The sequence below is a fragment of the Colletotrichum abscissum genome (assembly GCF_030869225.1).
Source record: "Colletotrichum abscissum strain IMI 504890 chromosome Unknown Scaffold_3.1, whole genome shotgun sequence".
Taxonomy (NCBI): domain Eukaryota; kingdom Fungi; phylum Ascomycota; class Sordariomycetes; order Glomerellales; family Glomerellaceae; genus Colletotrichum; species Colletotrichum abscissum.
The window spans coordinates 1,733,518-1,760,005 of record NW_026850209.1 but is presented as its reverse complement, the minus strand read 5'-3'; the positions used below and the strand labels follow the sequence as shown (position 1 = coordinate 1,760,005).

The 26,488-nt window shown below is 53.5% G+C and overlaps 9 protein-coding genes across 9 annotated transcripts; 4 read left to right on the top strand and 5 right to left on the bottom strand.

The window, feature by feature from the left end:
* Positions 1 to 926: 926 nt before the first annotated feature.
* Positions 927 to 3,203, bottom strand: CABS01_01906 (uncharacterized protein; the record flags this gene model as incomplete). Its single annotated transcript, XM_060535285.1, has 6 exons — positions 927 to 1,334; positions 1,448 to 1,562; positions 2,072 to 2,215; positions 2,302 to 2,411; positions 2,746 to 2,920; positions 2,971 to 3,203. 6 exons carry the CDS (start codon positions 3,201 to 3,203, stop codon positions 927 to 929), a joined length of 1,185 nt encoding a protein of 394 aa, XP_060398474.1.
* Positions 3,204 to 4,276: 1,073 nt separating this feature from the next.
* On the bottom strand, positions 4,277 to 4,462 carry CABS01_01905 (uncharacterized protein; the record flags this gene model as incomplete). The annotated part of the gene is made up of 1 exon (XM_060535284.1): positions 4,277 to 4,462. The coding sequence occupies one exon, from the start codon at positions 4,460 to 4,462 to the stop codon at positions 4,277 to 4,279; it is 186 nt and encodes a 61-aa protein (XP_060398473.1).
* A 914-nt stretch (positions 4,463 to 5,376) lies between these two features.
* Positions 5,377 to 7,506, bottom strand: CABS01_01904 (uncharacterized protein; the record flags this gene model as incomplete). Its single annotated transcript, XM_060535283.1, has 1 exon — positions 5,377 to 7,506. One exon carries the CDS (start codon positions 7,504 to 7,506, stop codon positions 5,377 to 5,379), a length of 2,130 nt encoding a protein of 709 aa, XP_060398472.1.
* A 501-nt stretch (positions 7,507 to 8,007) lies between these two features.
* On the top strand, positions 8,008 to 8,622 carry CABS01_01903 (uncharacterized protein; the record flags this gene model as incomplete). Its single annotated transcript, XM_060535282.1, has 1 exon — positions 8,008 to 8,622. The coding sequence occupies one exon, from the start codon at positions 8,008 to 8,010 to the stop codon at positions 8,620 to 8,622; it is 615 nt and encodes a 204-aa protein (XP_060398471.1).
* Positions 8,623 to 9,978: 1,356 nt separating this feature from the next.
* Positions 9,979 to 10,812, bottom strand: CABS01_01902 (uncharacterized protein; the record flags this gene model as incomplete). The annotated part of the gene is made up of 1 exon (XM_060535281.1): positions 9,979 to 10,812. One exon carries the CDS (start codon positions 10,810 to 10,812, stop codon positions 9,979 to 9,981), a length of 834 nt encoding a protein of 277 aa, XP_060398470.1.
* A 3,120-nt stretch (positions 10,813 to 13,932) lies between these two features.
* Positions 13,933 to 14,504, top strand: CABS01_01901 (uncharacterized protein; the record flags this gene model as incomplete). Its single annotated transcript, XM_060535280.1, has 2 exons — positions 13,933 to 13,981; positions 14,221 to 14,504. The coding sequence occupies 2 exons, from the start codon at positions 13,933 to 13,935 to the stop codon at positions 14,502 to 14,504; spliced, it is 333 nt and encodes a 110-aa protein (XP_060398469.1).
* A 1,053-nt stretch (positions 14,505 to 15,557) lies between these two features.
* On the top strand, positions 15,558 to 16,547 carry CABS01_01900 (uncharacterized protein; the record flags this gene model as incomplete). The annotated part of the gene is made up of 2 exons (XM_060535279.1): positions 15,558 to 15,819; positions 16,207 to 16,547. 2 exons carry the CDS (start codon positions 15,558 to 15,560, stop codon positions 16,545 to 16,547), a joined length of 603 nt encoding a protein of 200 aa, XP_060398468.1.
* Positions 16,548 to 21,966: 5,419 nt separating this feature from the next.
* On the top strand, positions 21,967 to 23,007 carry CABS01_01899 (dihydroorotate dehydrogenase; the record flags this gene model as incomplete). Its single annotated transcript, XM_060535278.1, has 1 exon — positions 21,967 to 23,007. The coding sequence occupies one exon, from the start codon at positions 21,967 to 21,969 to the stop codon at positions 23,005 to 23,007; it is 1,041 nt and encodes a 346-aa protein (XP_060398467.1).
* A 191-nt stretch (positions 23,008 to 23,198) lies between these two features.
* CABS01_01898 (fucose permease) lies at positions 23,199 to 26,196 on the bottom strand (the record flags this gene model as incomplete). The annotated part of the gene is made up of 2 exons (XM_060535277.1): positions 23,199 to 25,832; positions 25,891 to 26,196. The coding sequence occupies 2 exons, from the start codon at positions 26,194 to 26,196 to the stop codon at positions 23,199 to 23,201; spliced, it is 2,940 nt and encodes a 979-aa protein (XP_060398466.1).
* Positions 26,197 to 26,488: the final 292 nt, after the last annotated feature.

The following is a 26,488-nucleotide window of genomic DNA, read 5'->3' as shown; positions in this document are numbered from 1 at the left end:
GTACCGGAGGAGGCCGGACGAGAAGGAGAAGATCCAGTCATCCACACCCCGGGCTCGGAGGGGAAAAGCGTGGAAGGTGAGGGAGGTGAGAGTGGGCTCGGTGAAGGTGGTGTGGATTAGGTGTGGTGGAGAAATAGAGAGGCCGACACGGAGAAAGGCAACAAGTATGAGGAATAGGATTCAGGACGGGAGACGCTGTAGAGGGGATGAGAGGATGGCAGGCTCAAGAAGAGAAAAAGGCAAAGCAAAAGGTGGAGCAAAGTCACGGAGGTTGCCTATCATTCATTGTGAGTGCAGTGAGACAGGCCCCTCCGTCCCAGGCTAACACAAATCCGGAGACCAAGGGACGACTGCCTTTTCTTTGTCTGTATAACGGTCATCGATTTGTGATGGACGAGGCAGCTGTTGTCGATCGGTCAGCCCGCCAGGCGAGACCTTGACGAGCTGGAAGAGGGGAAACGAGAATGGGATCATGGGAGCTCAAACACGCAATCCAACGGATGATGGGTGGGACGTTGGGATGGAGCGGAAGACCGGTTTTCGCAAAGTTTGTGTAACGTCGGAAGGATTTCGAGTTGACGATGTCCAGGTTTGACCGTCGATAGGGTCGGTAGTACAAGGCCAAGATGGGCCGACTAACCGACCCCTTCAACGCGTCTTGGCATCGCGACGTTGAGAAAGAAACAGTCCTCTTGGGCCCGTATCACACCCCTTGGCCATCGTGAGCCGCGACAGAGGACAAGAAGGGTAGACGGCATTCAGTCGAGCTATTTCCAATGTGGAAACGGCAAGCGAGGAGGGGAGTGGTCTAGCTGGGAGGGGTGCGTAGATGGGAAGAAGCCATGTCCAGTTAGGTCTAGGGTGGTGAACAGAGCTCCATTTTGCTCGTCAAAGGGCGTTGAGGAGTCGGAAGCCTCCAAGCTTGTTTACTGGAGATGAGGGCGGGCGTAAGGCATCTCCAGTCGGGAGCGAAGGGTAGAGCGGCCGACTATGAGAAGCAACATCGTGACATACTGTGGCTGCTCGAGCTCCGCACCCTCTCGGAAACAACAGGCCCGGCTGACCAAGGCCAGGCTTGTGGCGCGGTGGTTTACCACGGCCTCGAACTGTGGAGGTCGTCGTGAGGCTTCAGATGCAGGGCGGTAATGGCCAAGGCAGGTGGGCCAGGAGCCGGAGAGCGGCACATGCAGGTGCGGTACACCTGCGTTGGCGTTTTCTGGGGATGGGCTTTTTCGCTTCCGCTGGGCTGCAGTTGAGGTGACAGTTGTGCCTGGCAACGTGTGGCGCGTCTCGGTAGTTCCAAGAGTGACGGCAAGGTTGGTCGGCGGCGCAGTCTACTGCTTGATATCACGGTATCGAGGCGTCGTCAGGCCAAAATTAGGTTGTCGTTTTACAAGCTGCTTCATCTGAGTTTTGAAGACGAGGAGGATGGTCATCTGAGCAGGACTTCAACTCGATGTAGAGTCGGGCCCTTCTGGACGTGCAGTGAAGTGCCTGAAGGCATCGCGAGGATTCCACTGAAGGTGTCAACACGAGGGCTTCGGGGTATCTGGCCGGCTTTCCTGTGGCTTCAGGTATTTGGAAGGGCTTTTCCCCTGGCGGCCGCTTGGTTGGTACGATCACCAGTCTGCTGGGCTCTTCACCAACGTCCACGAGGTCTGGAGTCGGTTCACCAGGCGCGACGTGGGGGCCCTCGGACTTCTCGTCGTTGTTATTGGTTGATTGCATTGTCGTTCGACCACAGGACTGAGATAGAACAAGGCAGATAGACGCGCGAGCTAGCTACATCAGACGCGTTGTACGCCCCGAAGCCCCGGGCACTCTTGATGGCTGACCGAGATGTGCGGATATCACGGACAATCTGGTCGGAGGGTAACGGTCTTCTGGGATTCCGGCTACGCCGCGCCTATTCTCTTGGAGATCCCATACTCGCTTGGGCAACATGAGGCTTGAATAATTAGCCCGAGAGATGGAGAGAAGAATAAACTGTGGCTCGTGTGAGATGGCGGCCGCCACAGTCGGGCTGAAAGTAAAGAAAGGGGATAGTGCACGGAGTAACCTATAGGCTAACCTCTTCGTCATGTCGTCGGTCGACGAGACGCCAGCTGTCATGACGGCGGGGGCTGAGGCGGACACGGCAGAACTGCCAAACATAGCAAGGCTGCCATGAGCCACAGTAGTAGGTATCGTGCTGGCGGCTGGCCCCAGATATTGCCTGCCCAGAATATCAGAACCTAGTCAAAAGGTGTAAGTGAGCAGCGGTCGGATGGGGCCCGGGGTAAGACATACATCTGGACTGACCGAGAAACGACGACCGAGAAAGTCTGCTTTCGTCCGGATTTGGACGTGGCAGAGAGGTCCCCATAGTTCCTGTACGGCTTTTTAGAGTTGGCTACGGAGAATTCCATGAGCTAGTTAGAAAGACAATGACAGAGATGTCTCCGGAGAAATTGTTATTGGCCAAATAACGAGAGAAAGATGCCGCTTGACCAAATCAAGAGCATCGGTAAGACGCCTTTTCTCTTTCCGCATATAGAAAATCTGCTTCGAACACGATACAATGGCTGGTGGACGGTTGGGAAACCATGATGTTTGTTGAATGCTGATCATGTTTGACCATCTGCGAGAAGTCAAGAGCATCGGCACGAACAGCGCAAATAACGGTGATCGTTTCGGATCTTGATGCTTGCCGACCGAATTGAGGGTCTTGAAGCGGGGACTGATGGTCGTTTGTTCCTACCTTACCTCATAGAATGCCATTTTTGACATGAATGACGATATCATGGGCGCATATTGCCTACGAGGCGACAAGATGTCACTTATTCGCAGGTCTTTGCCCGAAATGAAACGAGGATCCAAGACATTGTCAACAGAACGTGGCCCGCCATACAGGGTCAGAGGCTTCTGTATTGCGCGGCTCCTTTGAGGTAGAATATCAAATTCTGTCAGCCCAGTGTCTCGCGCCCTTACTCAGTCGTCTGGGCAGGGGCGCATTCTCTTGACAAGTGTCGTGATGCTCTAGACTGCGCGGGTAGAGATGCGCGCCTCTCCGGGCAAGGTTCTCGATCTCTCGGATGAAGCGAGTGAGACAAGGCTCGCCATGGCAAAGTAGTCGAGATCTTGCGCTTGTTGTGGCGGTTGGGAGTGGTATCAAGGGGACGGAGCTCGTCCCGGTGCTGCTTCCGGTCGAAGACGGAGCCCATTGCTGGGCGGCTGCGCCTGGGCAGATGCGTTGGTGGTCCCGCGTCGCGGCTACATAAGGCCAGACCCATGCAGGTACGTTGACTATCGTTAACATCGTACGAAGATGAGATCTTGTTTCGCTTGCGATGTAGTGAGTACCTGCTTTCAGTCGGGCAACGGACGTTGCGAAAGGGGTCCAGGAGAGTCTGCAGGGTCGAGACGTAGCGCGGCTGCGGCGTACGGCCGTGGATTGTAAAGATGCAATAACGTTTCCGGAAAGGGTGTACGATGTAGACGGTGGGGGATCTGAACGGAACGAGACTTTCCCGATTCAAGCAACTTCTGCGAATGTGTGATCGAGCAAGCGAGATCGTGATTGTGAGAGAGCAGCGGGATAGAGAGACTCGAAGCCCAGGCGGGTGGACTATGCACTGAGACATTGATACGCGAGACTGCGCCCTGTTGCCATCATGCTCCTGGCACCTTTCGATTTCGGGTTTGGCGCCGCAGACAGACAGCTGTAGACAGTAGTTTGCATGTTGAGCTGCGAGATTCTGCAACGGGGATCTTGCACTAGTCTTCGAGAGTCGGGCTCGTAGGCGCGTGGGCAGGCATACCGTCAGACTGTCATGTCAGCTTGTGGCTGTCTCTTGATTTTCCTTCCTTGGGCGAGGAGAAGTGAGGCGGTATGGAGACGCCGTTCCCTCTTGATCATCCGTTAGAGGAGGGGGTGGATTTCACCGAGATCCCAACTTCAAATCCCGACGGTCTTGCTAGGATAGCAGAGGAGGCGTCTCCGAATGTCAGTGTGGGTGGGTGATAGAGGAGACCGAGGAGTGCGAGAGGTAAGGCTTAGCGGAGAATCCGGGGAGCGTCTGGCTGAGGTGGATGCGAAAGCCAAGTCATGATGGGATAAGAGGACGAGAAAGAGGGCAAAAGAGCTATCTGTTTGCGGCGATTTGGACCTTTAAAGGGAACGGGGAGGAGGGACTAACACAGGCCAGCCCACACCCCCTTGCTCCACTCACATTTGGGTTGTGATTGCCTTTACCCTTTCCTAGGTGAGGTAGTCCTCGTTGTCTGTAGGAAGTCATTATCCCAGTAAGTCTCCCTGGGCCTGGACCTCTTTCGCTACATCCTGGTCAGGTGCACTTCTGGGCCCCCTCCTCCTCATCCTCCCCATCATCGTCGTCGGAAGTTGGTCTGTGTTGGCTCCCGGAGGGGGGGTGGAAGGGGGTACCTGCTTATTCTCCATAACGCCCGCCCGCTCGCCTGTCATGGGGATGGCACGGATGATGCGGGATCGCACAGACACCGAACGTGACGAGCGAGGTTCGGCCCAGGGGAAGGAAGAGAAGGGACGGAGGATACCCCCTCCTGCTCTGGCGGCCTGACCTGGGCGGCGCTCTGCCCAGCGTAGATCGGCTAACGGCTGGTCGAGAGACGGCCTCACGTAGCGGCGCCGTAGTTCACCACGAGAGGCTGCCCCGACCCTGCGGACTGGGATCTAGCGAGAGGCTGCGCGAGGCGTCACTCATGGAGCGACCGCAAGGCACCGCCGAGTAGTAGCAGAATGACTGCTATTTGCTGACTGATTAGATAATGTTGATGTTGTTGTTATTGTTCTTCCAAAGAAGGATGACTCGTGTGATGCCATTGGTCTCGGATAAGTGATGTAGATATTCGTGATGGGAAAGTTGGGCCATGGGAAAGTCTGAAGCATAGTATCACTTTCAAAGGGGACTTCACAGTTTGTTTGAATAGTGTGATATTTTGATGTTTCATCTGTTTTGCTAAGATAACCTATCCCTCCATATCTCATACCCTGGGTTCCAGCCTGTGATTTTGGGTTGATCCAACATAAGGAAAAGGAGATTAGCTAGTAAGTACTTGTTGGTGATGGTAGGAAAGTAAAGCGGCTATCGTGGATAAGCCGGTCAGGCGTCAGTCGGAGCTCGCGCTCCCCATGCCGTTGTGTAAATGAAAAAAAAAGCAAAAGTTGAAAGAGGCGAGAAAGAAGCAAACCCCATCCAGAGAAGGAAAAACCTCACGGATCAATCGCCGACAATTGATGATCCCTTGAAAACGCCTGATATCCCTTAGGACCCAAGCATGTCCTGACCCAAAAATGAACTCCCAAGCGCTCCCCAAGCGTATACCTGCTGTACATTGGAAGGAAGAAGAATGCTTTGCTCAGAAGACGAACCCTTCCTCAACCAGTTTGTCCACATCGCCGCCGGCGGCCTTGACGGCCTTGATAGCTGCTTCGCTCAGTCTTCGTCGCTTCTCCATCGCCTCCTTCTCCCGACGTGCCTTTGTCTTGGAGCTTCCGCTGGGCGCCACACCGGTCATGAGAACATTCTTGTCGCTGGGAGTAAAGTTGACGAAGCCGACCCCCTCGGACGCACCGCCCAAGTTGCCGATGGAAGGAGTGCGCATGCTTTCGCGACGAGACCAAGACCGACGCTTCTTAACGCTGGCGCTGAGAGCTGCGCCGCCACCACCGATACTGGACAACGAGCCGCCGCTGCTGTGACGGGAGCGATTCGTAGGTGTGGGCGACGTTGAAGAGTCGCGGCTGGCTTGACGTGTGCGGCTCGGGTTACGCGTCTTGCGCATCGGCGTTGATAGGCACATATGCCGGGCGCCGGCCGAGGGGGCACGGGGCATGCGGGGCCGCCGCTCCGTCATCTGTTGGGGATGTTGCTGGTGGTGAAGTGGCTGTTGGGGCTGGTAGTGGACGATGGGCGAGGATGTGGTACGGGGTTGAGGCATGTGAATCATGAGTCCTGACATTTCCTGTCCGGCGGCGGCGATGTTGTTGTATTCATATGGCAGTTCACTGTGTTGTGTGTGCATGGCGAGGTTGAAGGTAGCGTTGCGAGCGTTCTGTGCTTGATATTGTGAATTGGATGTCAAGTCCATGTTGTTTCCACCCCACCACTGGTCGTCGATGCCATCGGTAGTGGCATAGGCATTGGACCAAGCGACATGAGAGTCGGTCTGGGGAGTTGTTGTGGCCATTGGCCAGGAAGCCTTGCTGGTATTGGCAACGTTACCGGAGCTCATCTGCTGGTGGTGATAGAACATGCCGCCCTTGTCATCCAGAACGGGAGTGTCCAGTGGCGTGGTAGGATCGCTACGACGGAATACGGGGACGTGGTTGACGGCCACACCAGCATCGAAGAAGGGGTCTTCGACGTAGCCACAGCCAAACGACATGGGGTTGCCGCCGGCTGATGATGCGGAAGGCAGGTCCTGGGGAATAGTGGCACTGTTGGGAGGGGACAGGGGAAGTCTTGCGGGGTGAGGGCCACCGAGGTTCTGGAGATGCTCGGGACGGAGCTTGAACTTGCGAGGCGAGGCGTTGGGGGAGAGGGTACCCCTGCTGTCGATGGCGACGGTAGACATGGTGGGTTGTTTATGGCGGACAGAGGCAGCTTTCTGCTGCAGTTTCGATGCGACAACCTTGAAGAAGTTGCTCGGCTTACGACCACCGTTGGTGTGACTGTTGCTGCTAGTATTGTTCTGATTGCTGCTGCCGGCAAGGTGGAGGTTGCTGTTGCTGCTGGTAGCGGACGAAGCTTGAAGAAGAGGAGTGGGAGGATGGGAAACGACGACAGATGGAGCGCGAGATGGCGACGCTTTCAACGATATGCCTTCCAGGCGCAGGAGCTCAGAGTCAGAGATCGACTCGGCCCCGCCAGCGTGAGCTGTGTCCGGATAGGTCGAAGCCTTCCTTTGTTCTTCTTCACGGTCGATCGTCCATGAAGACTGGATACCCGGAACGCCCACAGCAGACGGTACCACCGCGTCTGAAGTCGCCGCCCCTCCTCTAGCGGCTGCTGATGATGGCACTAATGTGGCAGCGGGACCTGCTGCGGCGCTAGTCCTAGTTTCCATGAGCGGATGTGTGTGGCAACTTAGTATGTCGTCCAGATCGTCCGATACGCTTGTCGTCGACGCGGACCCATGAGAGGGGAGTGGCATGTTGTAGAAGAACGAGTCGGGCACGGCAGCAGAGGGAGGGAGCTCGTCACCCCCGGTGGTCGTCGAAGAAAGCCTCTCCAGGTCGACGAAGTCCTCGAAGAGGAGGCTGTCGCTGTGGACCGCACCCGAGCCCGATCCTCCCCCGCCGGCTCCCTCTGTCTCTTCTCCCCAGGGCAGGTGAGACTGGCCCCCGCTACCGTCTTTGTCCTCGTCCATTGAATCTACTGAGAACTGGACTTCCGAGTAGGCCATGTCGTTGTAGTCTGTCGGGTGCGAGCTGAGACTGACGCTCGTGCCGGGGCTCCTCGTCCAATGCGAGACGGCCACTGTCATGCTCTCTTGTGCGGGTGTCTCTGCCTCTGTCTCTGTACTAGAAATCAGTTCCGCAAACGATCCAGAGCCAAGGCAAGGATCAGGAACAGAAGCGGGGGACTGGAGACAGCAGTGAGGATCAGATCTGTTGCGTAGATTATGATGCAAAACGGTGGATGGTGGGTGAAAGACCCGGAGCAAAGGAGAGGGCAAGATAGAGAATGTTGCAATGTTCGTTTGCGGAAAGTGGAAAAAAAAAAAAAAAGAGTGTAGAAAAGAGTGAGAGAAAGATGATAGAGAAACTGGGGTATAACCATCGAAGAATGGGACTCTTTAACGGAAATGAAAACCGTCGATGGTTGCAAACCCACATAGGGTGGAGGGAACGAGAGTCAACAAATACCGTCCAGCTCATGTCTCTGATCCTGCCACAGCAACTATTGCAAGAGATATGGATGCAGCACGGAGACGAGCACCATTGGAATTGGGGGACCGCAGAGATCACCGTGCTTTCAGCGAGGGATGCCATCTGTTCCTGAATGGCCAAAGGAATGCAACCCACGTCGTCTAGTGACCCAGCAGCATATCCGCATTCCAGTCAAGACAGGCACCTCCCACTTTGTACCTGCAAGAACTGGGGTTGGTAGGGCAAAGAGACAGCAACATCAAAGGAAACTCGATCATCGTTTTCTTTCAAGGCAACGTCGTTTAACAAGAAGAGAAACCACCCTCGAGGAGAAACAATCCATCTGCTCGCCCTCTGTGCCAGGGCTGGTATCGGAGACAAAGACATATTGCAATTCCCTAGACTGCAGGCACATGTTTGATCCTTCGGAAATTATTCTGCTTGCTTCAAAACTTCAGAATACTAAGCTGACTGTAACCTTGATTGATATTTTGCATGGCCTTGGCGGCTTGACACAGGACGCCGTCTGCTCGTCTGCTTCAAAAACGCCACTGGCGAAGCAAAATTATCATCGTGGACCCCCTGTCATACGTCCTCCTCCTAGGCAAAAGATTACATCGAGATTTGGACTTCGTCTTGCTTATCTTGATTTTATACCCTCCACTGGGACGTTGTACCTTGTGGCACTTTTTGGAAATAGATCATGGTATGCCAGGATGATGATGAAGTGATGACAAACAATGGAACGGAGATATCTCAAGAAGCAAAGTAGGGGCGTTGTCGGCTAAGAGCGATGGCGGTGCCAAACTGCAAGGAATCACGCCTTCGACGGGCCACCGATCCAGGCTCATGCTCCAACTCCGAGTAGCTTTCACAGTCCGCGGCTAAGCTGTCCCAGCTCTTCGTGAACTAGGCTACCCATAGCTATCAAGGGGAAGACATCAGTCATTGGTGATCAGCTGCCCCAGATGGAACTACTGCACGTCTCCTCGTCGACGCTGACCTGACCACCTGAAAGTCTAATTGGGGTATCTCACCCTCATTAGCTGCGAGTTCCTTCGCTTACAACCCCTCCAGCTTTCGGATCATGCCATACGCACTTGCGCAGGTGGAGAGCGTGTTAGCCGGGAGACAGCTGGAATGTTCATACGGCTGGCCCTTCATGATACTTATCTGAAGAGGGGTGGAAAAAGGTGTGATGAAATCAAGAGGGGGGCAGTGACGGTGGACGTCACCGGTTCTAAACGAAGATCGCGGTGCATTGTGCCGCATGCATGAATGGAGACTCCCTTGAAATCCTACTTTGACCACAATAGCTTCCCAGCCTATCGGGACAGCTTGCTCGCTGGGCAGCCGTTGTCTATTGCACACGTTTCCCAACCACCCGCAAGAACGGTAACACTGAAAACATCGCTGTCCTGTATCATCACAATCTTAGTCATCACTGCGATTCAAAGTGAAAACGTCAGTAGATAAGAATGCGACACATCCCAAAGTAGGAGGTCTCTTTTGTTGAATTCGAAAGTTGTCTAGACTTCTTCAATAGTCTCCTCTCATCAGCGACCTAGAGAAAGATGCATAGAGGCAAAACCCTGCCTGACAAAGGCTGCAAGTATTGACGCCACGTCTGCACCTTCGAAGGCTATGGGCAGACAAACACCCAGCCAAAGAACCGGAGCTTGCGCAACTGATGACTCGGTGATGACCTCGGGCCGTCAAGGTGGTTGAAAGCCGAAAAATGCCTCCGATCCCGAACATCAATGCCGAAGAAGCGGACATCCGACCATCGAGTGGCTCACCGCATGATGGAAGAAAAATAAAGGCAAAAGTCTCCGTGTCTTGCCTGACACGATCAAAACGCCGTCTCACTCTGGACCTCCAGAGGCAGTGGTTCCCAATTGAACTTCCAGGGCATGGTTATGTCGCAGTTCAAATCCATCCAAGTAAACGCCGTTGCCCTAGCCAAAACCTAGTCCTTTTCCCATGGGTATATCGCTGAAATGTTCTTTAGACGCTCGTACAATGAAACCGAAATAATAAGAGAGGCTCGACAGATGCGAAGTGGACTGTGCAATTGCCAGGACGATTCAGCTTGGTCGAGGATCGATGGTTGGTCCCGGTCCTTTTCTTCGTCGCATCCTTGGTCGTTGTCTGACAACGTTCTGGCAACGGAGCGCCGTCTCTGCCGATCCTCTGAATCGTAAAGATCCGTAATTCCGCATGCCCCCCGACTTTCCCAACAGCCTTTCTCTGTCGGCAGCTAATGCTTTCTGCGTGAGAGCATATTCCTCGTCTTGATCGCAAAAGCCTTCGTCCACTTCGGGTTGTGTCAAGGCTGGATCGATCTCGGGATAGCCGTCGGCATCAATGTTGGGAAGATGAGGATATACAGGAACAGCTGCTGGCAAAGAAGACATTGCTGCAGATGGACGAACGTTGCACTGCAACTCTCCCGAGACCATGTCCTTGATATGTGCCTCTATGGCGCGGGCATTGGTTGGATTGTTGACAAAGCGGCTGTAACGCTGACGCCGAGCTCTCTTCCAATCGGCCACTGGCTGGTGCTCCTTGATATCGTCTGTAGCAAAGTTCATATCGCAATCGTCGTCCACCTCTAGATCGACCATCGATAAATCGGTGACCAGTGACGAGGACTCTATCGCCGACGTCGCCAGCGGATTTCGTTGTCGAAATTCTGGAATCAGAGTCTGTTTGCTGAGCTCGCGGGCAAGGTTGTCCACGGGTTGTGGTGGAAGTGGTAGTGTATCAAGAAGAGCTGGAGATGATGCCGGGGGGGACAAGAGTCCTTTAGTCGGGTTCGGTAATTCTCGTGAGCGTTGTTTAGGAGAGAGAGATGGCTCCTCGCTAGAACCGTTCGCACCTGAGCGGATCTGGGTTCCTAATGCAAAGTGGTCAAACATCCTTCCTCACGTTTGAGCGGAGGCTGGCGACAGATGGATTTGCCCTAGGTATGTGTTGACGAGAGCACAGCAAGGGCTGAAGCTTGCTCTGGGGAGGGCGGGCTGCTATTATGAAGGCATCCGCAACGGCGCTAGGGACTGGGCGAAGAGGCGCCGTGGCGGCCACAAAAGGCCCTGGAGTGATTACTCCCGATACTTGGTAGTGAGTGCTAGCAGCAAGAATGACGTTGGTCCAACTCTGAGGGCGTGCAGGAAAATTGAGCGTGGCTGGGACGTTGACCAAGAGGGAATGCTGCCATGTGTTTGGGTATGTGTGTCGTATATCCGATTTTGGTTGTTTAGAGATGTTCGTAACGAGCAGAATATGCCAGGATAGAAAGCAGAGTGCGTCTCTCTGCTGGTAGAGACAGGAGGACGAGTGAGGATGAATGAGCGGTAGGGGACGTGGAATGGGAGAAGAGAAGTTGATCTAGATTAGGAGAGACGGTTTCCAACTGAGGGATGGCTAGAGGGCAGGAGGACGAGGAAGACGGAGGAGACTAGTTGTTTTGGCGTAGCGTCACAGAGGATGCTAGCTAAAGTAGTGTAGCTGTGGTGACTGGGCTCGAAGGGGACGATGAATTTGGATGTAAACGGAGTCGAAGAGAGTTGCAGGACGAGGCGTACGGCGCGTGGGCGGGCGCAATACACATATGGTCCTTTCCTTGGGTTGCAAAAGATGCGGTATGTATGGAACCCGTCCCTGTACCAGAACCAGCACCGGTAGCCAGTATCTGGCCTAGCAGTATCCGTACCGTATGGCCGGCACTACTAGCGAGCTAGCGCGGCCAAGTTTCTCTGGAGACAGTGGAGGGACAAGGAGAATGGTTGCACAAAGGCGAAGCTAGAGGTTGGCTGGCGGCACCACCCTGGGACTGATGCTCCTCTTCGTGCCGTGTGACAGCCGGAGAAGAGGATAAGGGGGGACGAGTGAGCGTAGCTACAGCGTTTCGGGAGGGTTTGCTTGGTGGTTGTTGAGCCGAACTGAAATTTCGATGTTGAGAGTGAGGTGATGTTGAGTATGAGGCGAAGGTGCGTTCGGGTACCTATCCGTACGGATAGCTCCAGTTGGGTAAGAAAGGGGCGGAGGCGGAGAAGGGTCAAGATGGGCAAGCCGAAAGATGTTGTTCTGGATGTTAGGAGCGACGAAATACCTAGGAATGCCAATGGCCTGAAAGTGAGGCGAGGCAATGGAAAGCGCGTCAGCTCTGGTGAAGGCCGACAAGAGCTAGACTTGTTGAAGGGATTCGACCGAAGAAATTCTAGGGGTCGAGGGAGCTAGATGGGGATCTTAATTCTTGGTTTGGGGGCTCTCTATGGGCCCTGTCTCTTTTCTGCAGGGACAGCCAGCATCCGGGAGGGTCAGCGAGGATGACAAGTAGAGACTTGATCGGCGACCGTTGCCTGGTTCGTTGTGTGAGGTGTGCTGTGGTATGTGTGTTCCAAGCCTGTCCTTGCTTGCTGGTCGGAAGGGGTACTAGGGATACTGCGTACGCTATGGAGTACTTCGTACGCATACACAGGCAATGGAAAGTCAAGCAACCGGTGAGATCCGGGCCGGGTGGGTCAGAGTAATGCGGGAGTTGAAACTGGAGGATTCCTGGTGATGGTTGTAGGGCCGAGAGGAAGAAACGGAACTCGGGAAGTCAATCTATTTTCCATTTGAGCCGTAAGATTGTCAGCCGTTTGCGAAGATTTCCAGTGACGGTACGGAGTATGGCTCGCACTTTGCGAGTCGGAGGGTTTCGAACGGATATATAATTGAGTGCGCGTAGCAAGTATTCGTACAAAGCACCCGGTAACGTGGACGCGGTTTGAAAAAAGAAAATGAGAGGGGGGGGGGGGCCTGGAAGGATTGAAAAGCGTGCAGATGCTGGGTCGGAGGCGCGCCAAAGGCCCAAAACCGTGGGAAAACGGTGCAGTACCGACGGACGACACCCAGTGATCTGGGTCTGACGGCTGAGTCAAAACGCACGAGGGCAGCTTTGGTGCCCTTTGGAGGAGATTGGATGACGGGCCAAGGAAGGAACGAGCGCCGATTTGCCTGTCTGTCCCTTGATGACTAAAGACCTAAGACCTTTGAGGATCGTCCCCTCCGGGGTTTGGGAAGAACCCGTCCCGCCGTGTCTGCTTCCATCTCATGCAACGCAAAGACAGAGGCAACTATTGTACGTATATCATAGACTAGACTTTTTGTCTTCAACAAGACGGTAGGTATAATGTGAGATCGTGATACCGGTAACTACGCAGTACTCCGTACCATGTGCAGGCAAGAGAGGAGGGGAAAGGCCTGTCCATCCTGGTTGCCACCCCTAACGGAAAGCAACAAGTACGTACTCGGATCTAGCCCCGATCAAGAAGGCAAGACAGGGAGCCTTGTGGCCCAGATCCCTGGTCCAGTGCTAAGCGAGCCCACTCGACCGCACTGGCCACTTCTCTTTCAATGGAAGTTTCCACTCCCATCCAGGTCCCTGTCCCCTTTCCACCCACAAAGGCTTGTCGCCGGTCGGGAGTCGGGATCCAAGGACAACCTTCAACCACCTTGACGTGAAGTCGCAGTTGCAGTGTCGCGTCCTCATTTTCGGGCATGTGGGGACTCGAACCATTGCGCGGGCCAACGTCCCTCCTGTCTCGCAGCGCACGGGATACCGGGATATCTACGAACACAGCGTCGTGAGCTTGTACGGATCACTTCAGTACATTACTCCGTACAGTCATTAGGTGTAATGTAGCTACTATGGACCACCCGAATCAGTCATGGACACTTACGCTTCATTCATGACTTGGTGCTCCCACGTAGCTCGCCTATGATAGGTGGGCACAGCAGGAGTAGCACAGCAGGTGATGCGAAGAATCTGGCCGGACTGTCAATGGCTTCACCAAAGTGCGAAGGTAAGGTAGCTTCAAACGGTCGTCGTGTTTAAGAGGCACTCGTCGCGCCTGCCCATACTGCGCTTTGCGGTCTTGCCAGCCATTCAAGGGAGAGCGACAGGGATCCACTTTAATCAGGTGGGTCGCATTGGAGCTTCTTGACTGGTTTATCTGTCATCTCCCTAGCGCCTGCACCGTGCACAGGTACCCATGCTCCCAGAGACCCACTCGACTTGTCGCTCCACCTCAGTCCAGACAGGTACGTACCGTGGAAGACCCAAAACAGACGGAACGGAGACGATGCAGCAAATCAGCGAAAGGAAGACTGTGTGGATCAAGGTACCTTCACGACTCATCATCTCGACACACTGTGCACAATACCTTACCTTACGTCTATCCGCAGGGTACTCTGTCATCAAGGGTGAGGCTCTCTCCTCTTACACAAGTCAACCTGCCTGGACTTGCACACAACCATCACCAATCCGTACAAGACAAAAGTACGGATATTCGCGTCAAACATCATCTGCCTCTCGGTCGGCCTGGAGTCGAGACAATCCGCCCGAATCTTCAAGTACTCTCCCTCCATTGGCTACAAATACCGATACACGCACACGAACACGGCGCAACAAGTATGCTTCGCTCACTTGCGACTTGCCCGTGTCGTACCTACAGTCTCAACCTTCCGCCGGGAATCCCAGCATCGTCTGATGAATGTGAGACCAAGCGGCCAGCCGGGCGCAATACCGCACGGTCGCATGGACTCTGAGACCAGCTTGCCTTAGCTCGACCGCTATTCATGTCACAACGATGCACAGCTGCCTTCGAGAATCGCTAGAACAACCACTTGTCTTGCACCCTCTGCAGCCGGTACCCGTCCATGTGCCAGCTGTCTCTGCCCTCCCGAGCGACGCGCTTTATATTGTACAATAACGGATAGCCATACGACGAATTCGGTCTTTCTCCGTGTCTTCACACATCTGAGACAACTTTGCCGAATTGTGGGCTGCGAGCGCGTGTGCTAGCCCTCTGCAAGACTGCAAGACGCAGGTCGTAAAACTACGCCTGGCATCCCGCCTGATATTGAGACTGATCAGTCAGACCGATACCTCAATGAAGGGTGCAGTTCGATAATCACGTAGCTTCCCTTGCCAGGTGGCCACGGACGCTCTCGACGCCACACTGGCCGCTCCAGATGCGAGAAACACGCCATTGTTTAGATGAGACGGGCCCGATTGCTGCACAGTGCTCCGCCAGCAAACATTTACATACACGGCTCGGTCAAACAGGCTTTCTTTGGACGGTATCACTCTTTCTAAGACTACGAAGGCTACAGCTCGCAAAAGACGTAATGAACTCTCACCCCAGACAAGAAGAGACCGGACATCAGATACATCGAGCGATCCTACTACACCGGCCCCTCACAGACTGATACCCACGAGGCCTAAGACCACGAAAGCCTACCGCCCCGAAGCGCTCCCGGGATGGCCTTGTTCGTCCCAAGTTACTGCTCACGTATACCTGAACTTTTGTAGGGCTTTCAGTCCATGATGTAACCCAGCTGAGGACCAAGAAGGCTGATGCCCCGGACACCTCAGCCTAATAGAACACGTTTGGAGTCGAAGGCACCAGCCAATGGACAGCTTCAGACATTTGCGTGGACACAATTAACGAAACTGTCAGAGCACGTCAACCCAGTTTTCTGGGACTAAGAGAACCTTGGACATATCGCATCTCTGTGGATCATTAAGCATACCAGTTGCTACGCGCCATACGACTTGACTCGATATCTTAATTCTATTCAGCCCAGCATGTACACTCACTTACAAGCAAAGAAAATGCCATCACGCAGGCAAGCTAGCCTGACCCCTAAGGAGCAAAAATGGTCGAGAAGCAAGGGTTCTGGAACGCCCGAGAGTTCCAGTCACGACTCATTACTAGGACATGGTGCAAAGTCTCAACCGTTTGGAGGCGCTTCTGTTCATGGCCTTACCTACAATCACCTTCGAAACGCAGATCACCGTCTCCATTCTTGCATAGTCTTGTCCACTTTCTCGTTGGCGGGCCTATCCCCAGACAAGATCACCAAATCCGCTCGGGGTGGGGGATCGTTCCCACTGGTCAATGCTCAACCCGCCCGGTGGCACAACTTAAAACTAGGTCAACCGGGTGGAAGCTGAATACCTACATACGCAGTACTCAGTAGACACTCACAGATGTGTCGAAGATTTTGCTGCTCTACTCAGAAGTCCCCACGTTTCATTACCAACAGTCCTAGGCTCCCTGGCTCCCTGGCACCGACAGTCAGGGGTCTTCCGGAAATAACTTTCGCAGGTGCATCTTCACCCCAGTGACCCCACCGGCGACTAACTCTCCGTTCTACCTGGTTGCACGTCATTACCAGATTACGCTCTTGAATTCAAACACCGACAAATCCCGGCCAGAACTACCTACCCGATCAACTCGTACAACCATGCATATCTGTAGACAGTGCTCGATCTGAAGTGTACGGAAAGACAGGCGAGCAAACCCAATGCCTAGTCGCGTCCCGCGGAAGCTCTACGAGCGCAACAAACAGGCCGTTTCTGCGGTTGGTTGTGACGACACACGGATACTTCTGTCATGGGCCTTACGCAGTATTCGTCTACTTGTTGAGAACCGTCTGGCAACCCACTTCCAACCGAGAGACCGTTCTCTATCCGTTTTGTGGCATGACTCGAACACAGCCTGGAGCTTCTGCCTTAATGCCGAAGAACAACCATTGCGTCATAGGTGCTGTCCAAGACCTGATACTGGTTGAAGCCTATCATGTTACAGTCGAGCAATGAGGATGCCGGTTGATATCTCGAGGCCTGAGATCGGCTCTGGATGGCAGAAGTGAAGCGATGATATCACACCATCCTCGTTTGGATCAGATGCCAGCCCGGCACATTTTCTTCAAAAGTGGTTTCGGTGGTGAAGGACCACGGCGGCCATGCTTCTGTCGGCTGATCCACCACCGCTGTCCGATCTGCAAGATCGTTGCACGATGTCCTTTTCTCACCGCCGCATTGACGCTTGTCGCAGGAGAGCATTGGACTGGCGCTTGCCCGTGTCGGGGAAAGCCTCATCGGCCGTGTGCTCGTTCATCCTCACTCTCGTCCGTAGAGTTTAGTGAATGCTCATTACTTTAGCCAGTTCACCGACGGCGGGAAATCTCACCCCGGGCTCTGGCGCCGCCGATACTGCGGTAGGTTCAAGGCTGTGGTTACACAAAGACTTTTACTAGCCTTACGGCTATGCTCAAAAAGTTTCCAAAAAGGTCTCCAAACGGAGCTTAGTTGTTTGAGACGAAGAAAAACTCGGGCACTGCTGACTACCGAATAGACTACTGGAGAGGTGGTCACGGGCTGAAGGATATCCTTCTTCTTTAGTTTCAATTCCCCTGTCCATGGGTTGGCCATGGTCGCTGCCGTCGCGGGGTGGCTGATCAAGTAGGATAGGTACCTCCGGCTGAAGCAGCGAAAATTAAAGTTGCACTCTATAATAACCCGAAAAAAAATGATAGCTTTTTTTTTTTTTACGCGCGAGAAGAAGCAAAAGTTCTTTGTTCCCGGGCCGCCGGGATATGGGCGACGTTCGGCTCTTGCGCATTTTTTTACGCACGTAACTCTATCTTGGAATGTATCCCCGCCAATGGGTGGCTGTGCCTGGTCTGGACTTCTGAACTCTGTGTGTGTGTGTGGTAGTTTAGAGACAGAACAAGCTTTTGGCTTGTCACGGCTTGGTGAGATGAGTTGATTAGATTGTTGTAGTCGGGGCGTATTTTTCGTAGTTAATTTTTCCCCCCCTCAACTACCGGGGTTGAGGAGCCATTTGGCGTCTTGTGCTTCTTCTTGCCTTCAGAGGGCTGGCTGGAAGCTCCAGTCGCGGGAGTCCCATCCCGTTTGAACCTTGTTGGGAATGGACGGCGACCTGTTTAGTTAGGGTTTGGCGGTTTAGCCGGTCCCATGTCTTGGAGTAAGCTTGTTTGTGAGAGTTTTTTTATTGTCGACGGGGCGGCTTGCTTTTCCCCGTCGTTTCTTTGGGCTGTCTGCTACTCTTGGGAAAGCCTGGGATGGCTATGCCGAGGCGCGGGGGATCATGGGAACCCTCGAGTGCCGCGGGCGTTGGTTTATTGCACCTACCTCTGTGTATTTCCTTTCCGGGATGGAAATACCGTTTAGCTCATTGGGAATCACGTCGATGACTTGCGCAGCGATCAGATGGAGTTCTTGTCTCGAAGTGTTGAACTAGCTGAGAAGAGGAGGCTAGAAGGAGCATGCTAGAGCTTCATCTGGTTACCGTGATAAGGAACACTGCCGGCCGGGGCTATGTGAAGAGTGAGTTTGTCATGCGCTCCGTGGCAGATGATTCCCGAATCCCCAATGTATCGCGGACGGCCGTAAGGCTGTTGGTATTGAGCTCCGTTGGTCCCACCCAGGAGATTGGGAACCAGCCAGGCCGTGTCTGTTGTCAAAGATTGACAGATGGCTGCCGGAAATTTACGGTTGGCCGAGCTCGCTGCGAGGTCACCCGCGCGATCAAAGGTTTCGACGATACGAAGAGGGGTGATCAAGTCACAGGAACTTCCATAGATTTTACTTAGATTGATACAGCCATAAGAGGCCCATGCGCATGCGGAACAAGAGCAAGAGGAGGACGCAGGACCAGCAGGGACAGAACAGTCGCAGAATACTTTATAGATAATTTAGAAAGAGAGTATCTTGAGGGAAGGAGACGATTCGAGCCACTGACGCTGTAGAGCTCTTTGCCTGCTGGCCCGTCGTGGCGATGAAAGAACAAGTCTTCCAGGTTGAGGCGAGGCCAAAAGACGATGCTTCAACACAGGAGATACTCAACGTTCCCAGACTTTATGTCCCTTTCGTGCCCCTCCTTTCGGAGCTCTGTTTTAAACGTGTAGTCCCCTCGAGACGGCAGAGAGTTGAGTCCGGAAGGAGACGAACTGCCACGGACGTCTTTTAGACCGTCGGTTTCCTAGATACTGATCATCGGCCGAGATCTCTCGACACACAGTAATTTGAGACGTGGAGGTTAGTAATGTGGACGTCAGCCAGAACCTCAGACCGCAACCGATCTGTGTGAACTGGGAAGGATAGATGTGAGCGTCAGCGGACATATGTTGGTAGCGATTGTGAGTTGGTTATTTCCAGAGGTCTTAACCCGGCGAACGACCAGCCACGTCGATGAAGATCACGGCGATTTTGAGGAAGAGAACTTACCCCCCCTTGCCTTCCTGTCTGAAAGTAGCATTACTACCAGAATATAGTAGAGGCAAACAGAGAGGCAAGGAGCCTATTGAGCGCCTGTGCACAGGAGATTCGTGATGTGCCTGTCGATACTCTAGAGTTGGGTTATAGCTAAATCTCGCCGATTCAGGGACCGTGGTAACGCAAGTCCATGTGCGCGGCCGATCTCTTCGACGCCCTTCGAAGTTGAGGAGAAGACGAGGTCGAAGGGGGTCTCCCTAATTAATATAGATTCCCCTACAGGCATGAAGAACGCCATTACAGCCTTCTCCGCGCCCTCTGGCTCTCACATTGCAAAGTGCGTTTCTAACACAGTCAGTAAGAAGAATCACGATGCTGCGAGTTCCTGGCCGCATTGTCTCCAATCTCACTCTGAAATACAGAATTATGCTTTTGTTTCTATATTTGTCCCATTGCGTAGTTCGCCCAGCTTTAATGTTCTTGACTTCAAGTCTCCGAAGTGACCAAGTGGCTTGAAGCTGGAGGCAAGGACTCGAGGTCGTACATAGTTGTTCCAGATTCAGCTCAAGCTGGATGATCCTGTCTCATAAACAAGAGGTGTACCACGCACACATGCTAATCCCAACGACACCAGTTTCCGTATTGGAGAAGCAGAATCCATTTCGCACAACATGTCGGCAACACGACATGGTCCGCGATCGTATTAGAAGTACGGCAAGTGTGCTGCCAGTGACTTCCCAGAGCTGTCCCAGCTTCAGCCTCTACTGGCCTCTCTTGACCTGATTGAGATATGTTTTGCGGATCAGTTGCTGTTTTGATGTCTGTCACGGTAGTCTCTGTCGCCTGTTGATTTGGGCACCCTGAGGAGCTAAAGCCATCTTCTCGACCCGAAAAGCATGTTGAGCTGTGGAAAAAAAGCTTAGTCCGAGGGGGCCTCGTTCTAATTCTTAGGTCATAGCCAAAACTTATGAACGTTGGGTAATCCGCTAGATAGTGTGGTAGCCTCGTGCCCGCTCGCAAATCTGAGAGTTATCATCTATCCGGCGACCTTCTTGGAGGGGTGTCGGCACAATGGCCAATTTCAATGAAGATGATTGCTCATTGGTCAACATCAGTATAAATTGCGGGAGAATGCCTCACAACCAACTTTTAGAAATCAACGATGTGAAAGCGCTATCATAAGTGTGGTTGGCGTACTTGAGCATATTCTTCAAGGTCTCTGACAAGAGTATTCCTTCGTCGCCCCGTGCTCGAAATTTGACATATCATTCAAGGGCATACGCTTTATTCCCCCATCCGTCTCCGCTATGAGGTCCATCACAATGGAATACCCAAAGGCTACGGAAGATCTACCCAAAGAACCCAATGAACCGAAAGGCATAATCGTTATGATACTGGAGAATCCTAACAGATAGCGCCATTATACTTTCCGAAGTGGCCTTCGGAGGCTTATCTACCTCGTGCGAGAGTCAACTGGAACCAGCACGGATGCCCGTGCCAAACAGAAGAAGCCCATTTCTGGAATGACCGTAATCTCTTATATAAGTTTGAATTTCCGCCGACTACTAAGGAGCTTGTAGGGGTGTGTGTGTACGTTCATGCCGCCGAGTATAGTCCTCGAGCACTCTACTCGTTGATAGATCCTCCTGAAGAGATCTCTCTGGAACAACAGCTCAGACTTCAGCTGGTGTGTTCCGCGAACTGAATCTGCTTCAGTCAAAGGAAGGCCATCCTGTGGCTGTTGATCTTGACAGTAAAACCAAAGAGGTGGCGGGCGGACCGCCTCGGCGAGGTTGCTCGCAAGATGTGTGTCCCCAACGATATTGACATTACAGGTAGATATCCAAACAGAGTTCCTTGAGGATATCTTCTACAACTCATGTCAGCATGTAAGTTGTGCGGCTCAGTCAGTGCTTTCGAACCGCTTTTCCTCAAAAGTTTGCGGGAAAACAGATCTTTGGCAGATTTTTTTCAAGACGTAGCAGCAGCACGAAACTCGAGGCAGAAAACTTGACTCGAAAACAAAAGAAGAACGAGACAGCAGCCAGGCGGACTCACCTGATACGGTCGAGGTACATCAGTTTCTACTGCCGTGTAGAGCGCAAACGGACGTCGTGAAGGACCAGACCGGAGCCTTGTACGCCGACTGACGCCCACAACGATGACTGTGGACACGACACCCTTACGGCCCCGTTCCTCATAGCCTTGGACTTTTTTGGAACTTGCAATGAGTGTTGATGTAACTAGGCAGCGTACTATACGACCATGTATTCAGCGGACCACGCGTCTGGTGGAAAGCAATCCACACCGTCATTGCTACCCAGACTACGTCCAGGTTCCCATTAACAATGTAAGTTAATCTCACAGCCCCGTCTACGGTCATCACGGCCGGTTATATCATGACTCTCGACTCTCTTGTTAAGCACGAAGCTCTCTGAGCGGCAACCTATATCTACCTACCCATCATTAACCCCTTCTCGTTCATCAGAAATCGCTCTCCGAGCCTAGGCTGCCGAACACTGCCCTTCTTCTCTTTTCAAGTACTCTGAGATACTCTTCTCCAAACAAACTTGGCACTTGGACAAATTACGTCCTACATGCTCACGAACGTCTTTAATAATCCTCTACAAGTCATCGAGCGGGGTCCGAGCAACTGTAGTCGGACGACCCGGCCGCCCCGCCCCACCCTCACCCCGCCGCGTCTTCGGACTTGCCCGGAAATCTTATCTTATCACAACCCCGCCCCGCGCCCGACTCCCTCTGCGCGGCGCGATGTCTGATCCTCACGACGTCCTTCTCTCACTCACACCTACTCACGTCAACTCACACCAACTCCCCATACATCTTATAACTTTTCCCACCTAAACCACCAAAGCTCCTCCAGTCTCACCAACATCAGCGAGTCATACCTCTTCCCAACTCTCCTCTCACACCACAGTCCTCTACCCTCGCCCAAGACACCTATCAACCTCACCATAGCACATCATCAGAACCCAAAATGCAATCCCCCCCTCCCCCAGAACTCAAAATCTCCCCACCGCTCCTAAACTCAGCAAACCCATGGTGCACAACCCTCGACGACCTCCGCCAACTCCACGCGTGCCCCCACACAGGCGCCCTCACGACACGAACCTCCCTCCTCGCAGGCTTCGCCCACAACGACGCAAGCCACCAATACGCCTTCTTCGACCCCTCCACCGCAAAACCCTCCGCGGCGCCAAACTCCTCCGCCCCGGAAGCGCCCCGTTCCCAGCTTGGCCCCGCGGACGTCGCGTCCCTGAATAACCTGGGCTACTCCCCGTTACCCCTCCAAACCTACCTCGACTTCATCAGCCAACTTCCAGAAGGCCACGGCCACCATGGTCACCACCACCGCAAACTCATCATCATCTCCGTCACAGGCACCCCCTCAGAAATAGCACAATCCTACGCCCTCATAGCCTCCTTCTCCTCCAAAACAACCCACCCGCTCGCAATGGAGATAAACCTCTCCTGCCCCAACATCGCCGCCGCCGCCCCGCCAGCCTCGGACCGCGCCCAGCTGCTCGCCTACCTCGCGGCACTCCCCCGGGACCCCCTCATCCCCATCGGCCTCAAGACGCCGCCGTACACACACCTGGCGCACTACGCCGAGCTGATCGCCGCGCTGCGCGAGGACTCCACCGTCGTCACCCCGAAAGCTATGCTCAAGGTGCCCTGCAAGGTCAGCTTCATCACCGCCGTAAACACGCTCGGCTCGTGTCTCTTGCTCGAGGGCGGCGACCACAACCCGCGACTTCCGGGGTCTGGACTCGGTGGGATGGCGGGGGCGCCTTTGCATCCGCTGGCGCTGGGGAACGTGAAGACCATTGCAGAGTTGGTCGCGCGAGAGCCAGAGTTGTTGCACATCAAGGTCATTGGTGTCGGTGGCGTCTCGGACGCTGATGGATTTAGGCGGATGAAGAGCGTCGGTGCGTATGCTGTTGCCGTCGGGACGGCATTAGGAAGGGAAGGAATAGAAGTCTTTGAAAAGATAGCTGCTGGGCTTGAGAAACATTGAGTGCGGCTGTGGACAGCATCCTCCAATGTCATGACGTTCACAATGGCGATATGCAAGTTCGTACAGACGAGCGGGTGGAATGTTAATCATAACTTTTATTCATTGAACGTCATTATCATTGGGTATATAGCAATTAATATAAAAGGCCCGTAGGCCTGTTGTCGCACAAATAATCAAAACATGTCGCTCGCTCATACTATCTGAGATTGATGGGTATCGTTGCTCCCCTCAGATCCTTTACTAGAGCCATTCTTTTCTTCGGAATGCTCTACTACTGGTGGCGTAACGCTCTCGCCATTGGTCTTCCCAAAGGGAGATATCTTGCTGAAAATGCTGCCTCGCTTGCTCTTGGCTGCAATCGTGGAAAGCGTTCGCCTGCGCCTCCTGATTTGGCTATTGATGTCGATTTCGTCCTGTCCGGAAACACGCTCCTCGGGGGATATGTAGGAGTGTGCAGGGTCTGTCATCGTCTTGGCGTCGCGCACAAAGGCAAGCCATATGGGGTAGAAGCCCGTAAGGACAAACAGGGCGACGATGATGATGAAAGAAAGTTGCACTGACACGCCGCTGTTGATGACGGCGTAGACAATGTATGGGAAGAATGCTGCGCCAGAGCCACCCATGGTGATGAAGGCGGCAGCACGCTTAGTACGCCTGCCTTGACCGCGAAGGCCGATAGCGAAGATCAGGGGCCAAACAGGTCCTTCGGCGAAGTAGAAGAGTATGACGACAACCATGAGGAGGTTCGGATCCGACGGCTGCAAGACGACTGTGAGAAGGGCGAACAAGGTGGAGAGACCGACGCTGATGGCCAGCCACGTTCTCGGTTTCGGCATGCGCGGATTGCGCACCGAAAGATATGTGAGGTACGCAACAATGAATCGCGAAATGGCGAAGACACTGTGCGCAATCAGATGATAATCTGTAACACCTATTGTGAGCCCTGGAGGCTTGTCACTGTTCTCGCCTGGGTTTGTGTCGGCATTCGTAGCCGCAACACCGCCGTCTTCCTGATTCGGGAGGATGGCTATTGTGAGTGCGCGAAAGAAAATATTGTTGCTTTCTTGGCAAGCGACATAGGTCCACTGACCGAGGACTGCCAGGATCAAACTCCATGTGCGCAATTGCAAACCGCCGATGCTACGCTTCTGAGGATTGACTGGAAGCCGGTCTGCCGATTCTTGCAGCTCGTTATCGTTCAGCTCTGGGAGCGGCATGTAGTAGAAGAAGAGGCCTAGGGCGACGCAAAGCAATGTGATGGCGAGGTACGTCCATTGTACGTTCAACAACGTCACAGAGTCTGAGCCACCCTGGTTGGTGATCTTGGTGAAGAATACTCTTTGGGCCATAAGACCGCTCAGAACGGAGCCCACGCCTTGTACACCTTGAGCGAGAAGTAGTCGTGTCTCTCCGTACTCTGGCGGCCCGCAGAGAATCAAGAATGCGTTGGCTCCTGTCTCGAGGACAGACAAGCCAAAGCCGACCACGAAGTTGCTGAGTAGGAAACCCCCCCAGGACTTGGTAACAGCGGATGGCCAGAAAATGATGGTTCCTACACCGTAGAAGCAAAGCCCGACAATGAAAGTAACCTTGAAGCCACCAACACTCTCCGCGTCGCGTTTGTTGTTCTTGCGGTTTCTTCGATGATGTTCGTCTCGCCTAAGAATCCACTCTCCCACCAATAAGGGACCAAAGAAGTAACCACCGCCAAAGTAGGCGGATGTGAGGCCTAGAGTTTGAGCAACGGTCATGCCCGACACACCGGAGATGACGTTGTTGAGGGTATTTAGCAGACCGTAGGAAATGCCCCACATCACAAATAGGATTGTGACCACCAGGCAGTATCGGAGTGATTCTTGAGCGTCACACTTGACCATGCTCTTGGGGCGTTTCATGTTGACGAAGCCAAAGTAAATGGTGTTTTCTCTGCTCGTTGCGATAGAGGCTCGGTTGGCAGCGCCGCCGACCCTGCCCGCCCCGGTGGCCTCATATTCGGCCAACGTCATATCTGGTGTTGTCAAGAACTCAAGTGCTGTCATGTCGTTCACCTCCGCGTTCGCCGCTGCGCTCATATCTCGACTGGCTCGATGTGTTACGGGGGGCTCTTGGATGTTGACTGAGCCACGGTAATTCGGACTTGTCGGTGATACAAGGCCGTCGCTGCCGGTGCGATTTCTAGGGCTGTCCAAGGCGTCTTTTTCGGTCTGTGTGCTCGATCTCGTTCCATCCGGATCGATGATCATGGCAGGCAGAATCTTAATAATCAATGGTTTGAGAGTAGGGATACACGCGCAAGCCATTCCCACGTTAACCTCTACGGCAGACCACATAAAAGACAAAGACGAGTTCCAAGCAAAGTCGGGTGTGCCGCCAAAGTGAGAACTCGGATCGCTAGACACGCCGCCGGTGGGGACCGAGCTGACGGCTTGTTGTAGGTAGTAGATTCGGACGACGTCCACAATAGTGACGAAGATACCGATAGTGAAGGTGAGTACGAGAATAATCTTTTGCCTCGGTGGCAATCGCATACCCGTGAGAACGGGGATCGGCAAGGCTAGGATAGCTAAATCGGTTACGATGTTGATGGGAGCAGAACAGATGAATTCCGTCAACAGCGGGATGCATTGTGAAGTGTCCCGCCATATTTCCCATGCGGCCTGAACCGGCCGACATTGGAAGATGTTGATGAGGGTTAATACAGCCCCTGCTAGGTTGACAATGCCCAGAGTCACCCAAGATGCAAACCGAAGCACCTTTTTCGTATTTTTGGAGAGGCGGAGGTAGAAGATCAGAATACTGGTCTTGGTCGCCATCAGGGCGGGATTCTGCAATTGTGTGAGTATTGCACCTAAGCCAGTGTCTCAGCAGAACGGCAGTACTCACATAGAGTATTGAAAAAACATATTCGCACGCTCGTAGAGAATTCCAGTGGCCCGAGGGTATATCGTCGTCGTAGCGACCCAAGCCTTTTCGTGTACCAAAGCAAATGGTGAAGGACAATCCAAAGGCAATCATCCAGGCAAAGAACATAATCTTGTCGTCCCAGCTGACATTTCTGACAATCCATCGCCGGCAGAACAGACGGGCAGCAACCATGACACTCGCTAGGACGAATGTTGCGGCTGTCACGGCAAAGACTGCCGGACCGCGATCCGGGACGCTATCATCTGCGGCATCGGCAGATGACATGCTCGGCGAGAAGTGGCGACCAACCTGGGGAGCGCGAGGGAGATTCACCACCACGGAGGTTTGGCAAGGGGTGTAGGGTGGTTAACTAGACACCGATGACAACCATGCCATGACTTTGGGCTCTGACACATGGACGCAGTCGAATGAGTTGGTGTTGGCGCGCAATTCGGCTCGATATCGAAAAACCTCGGATGGATAGGGTCGGTGGTGGTGCAACTGTTCGCGGGGTGAGATCAGAAAAGCGGAGGGGTTCTAAAGCTTTGTTCTGGCGGATTCGAGGCGTTTTTGGAGA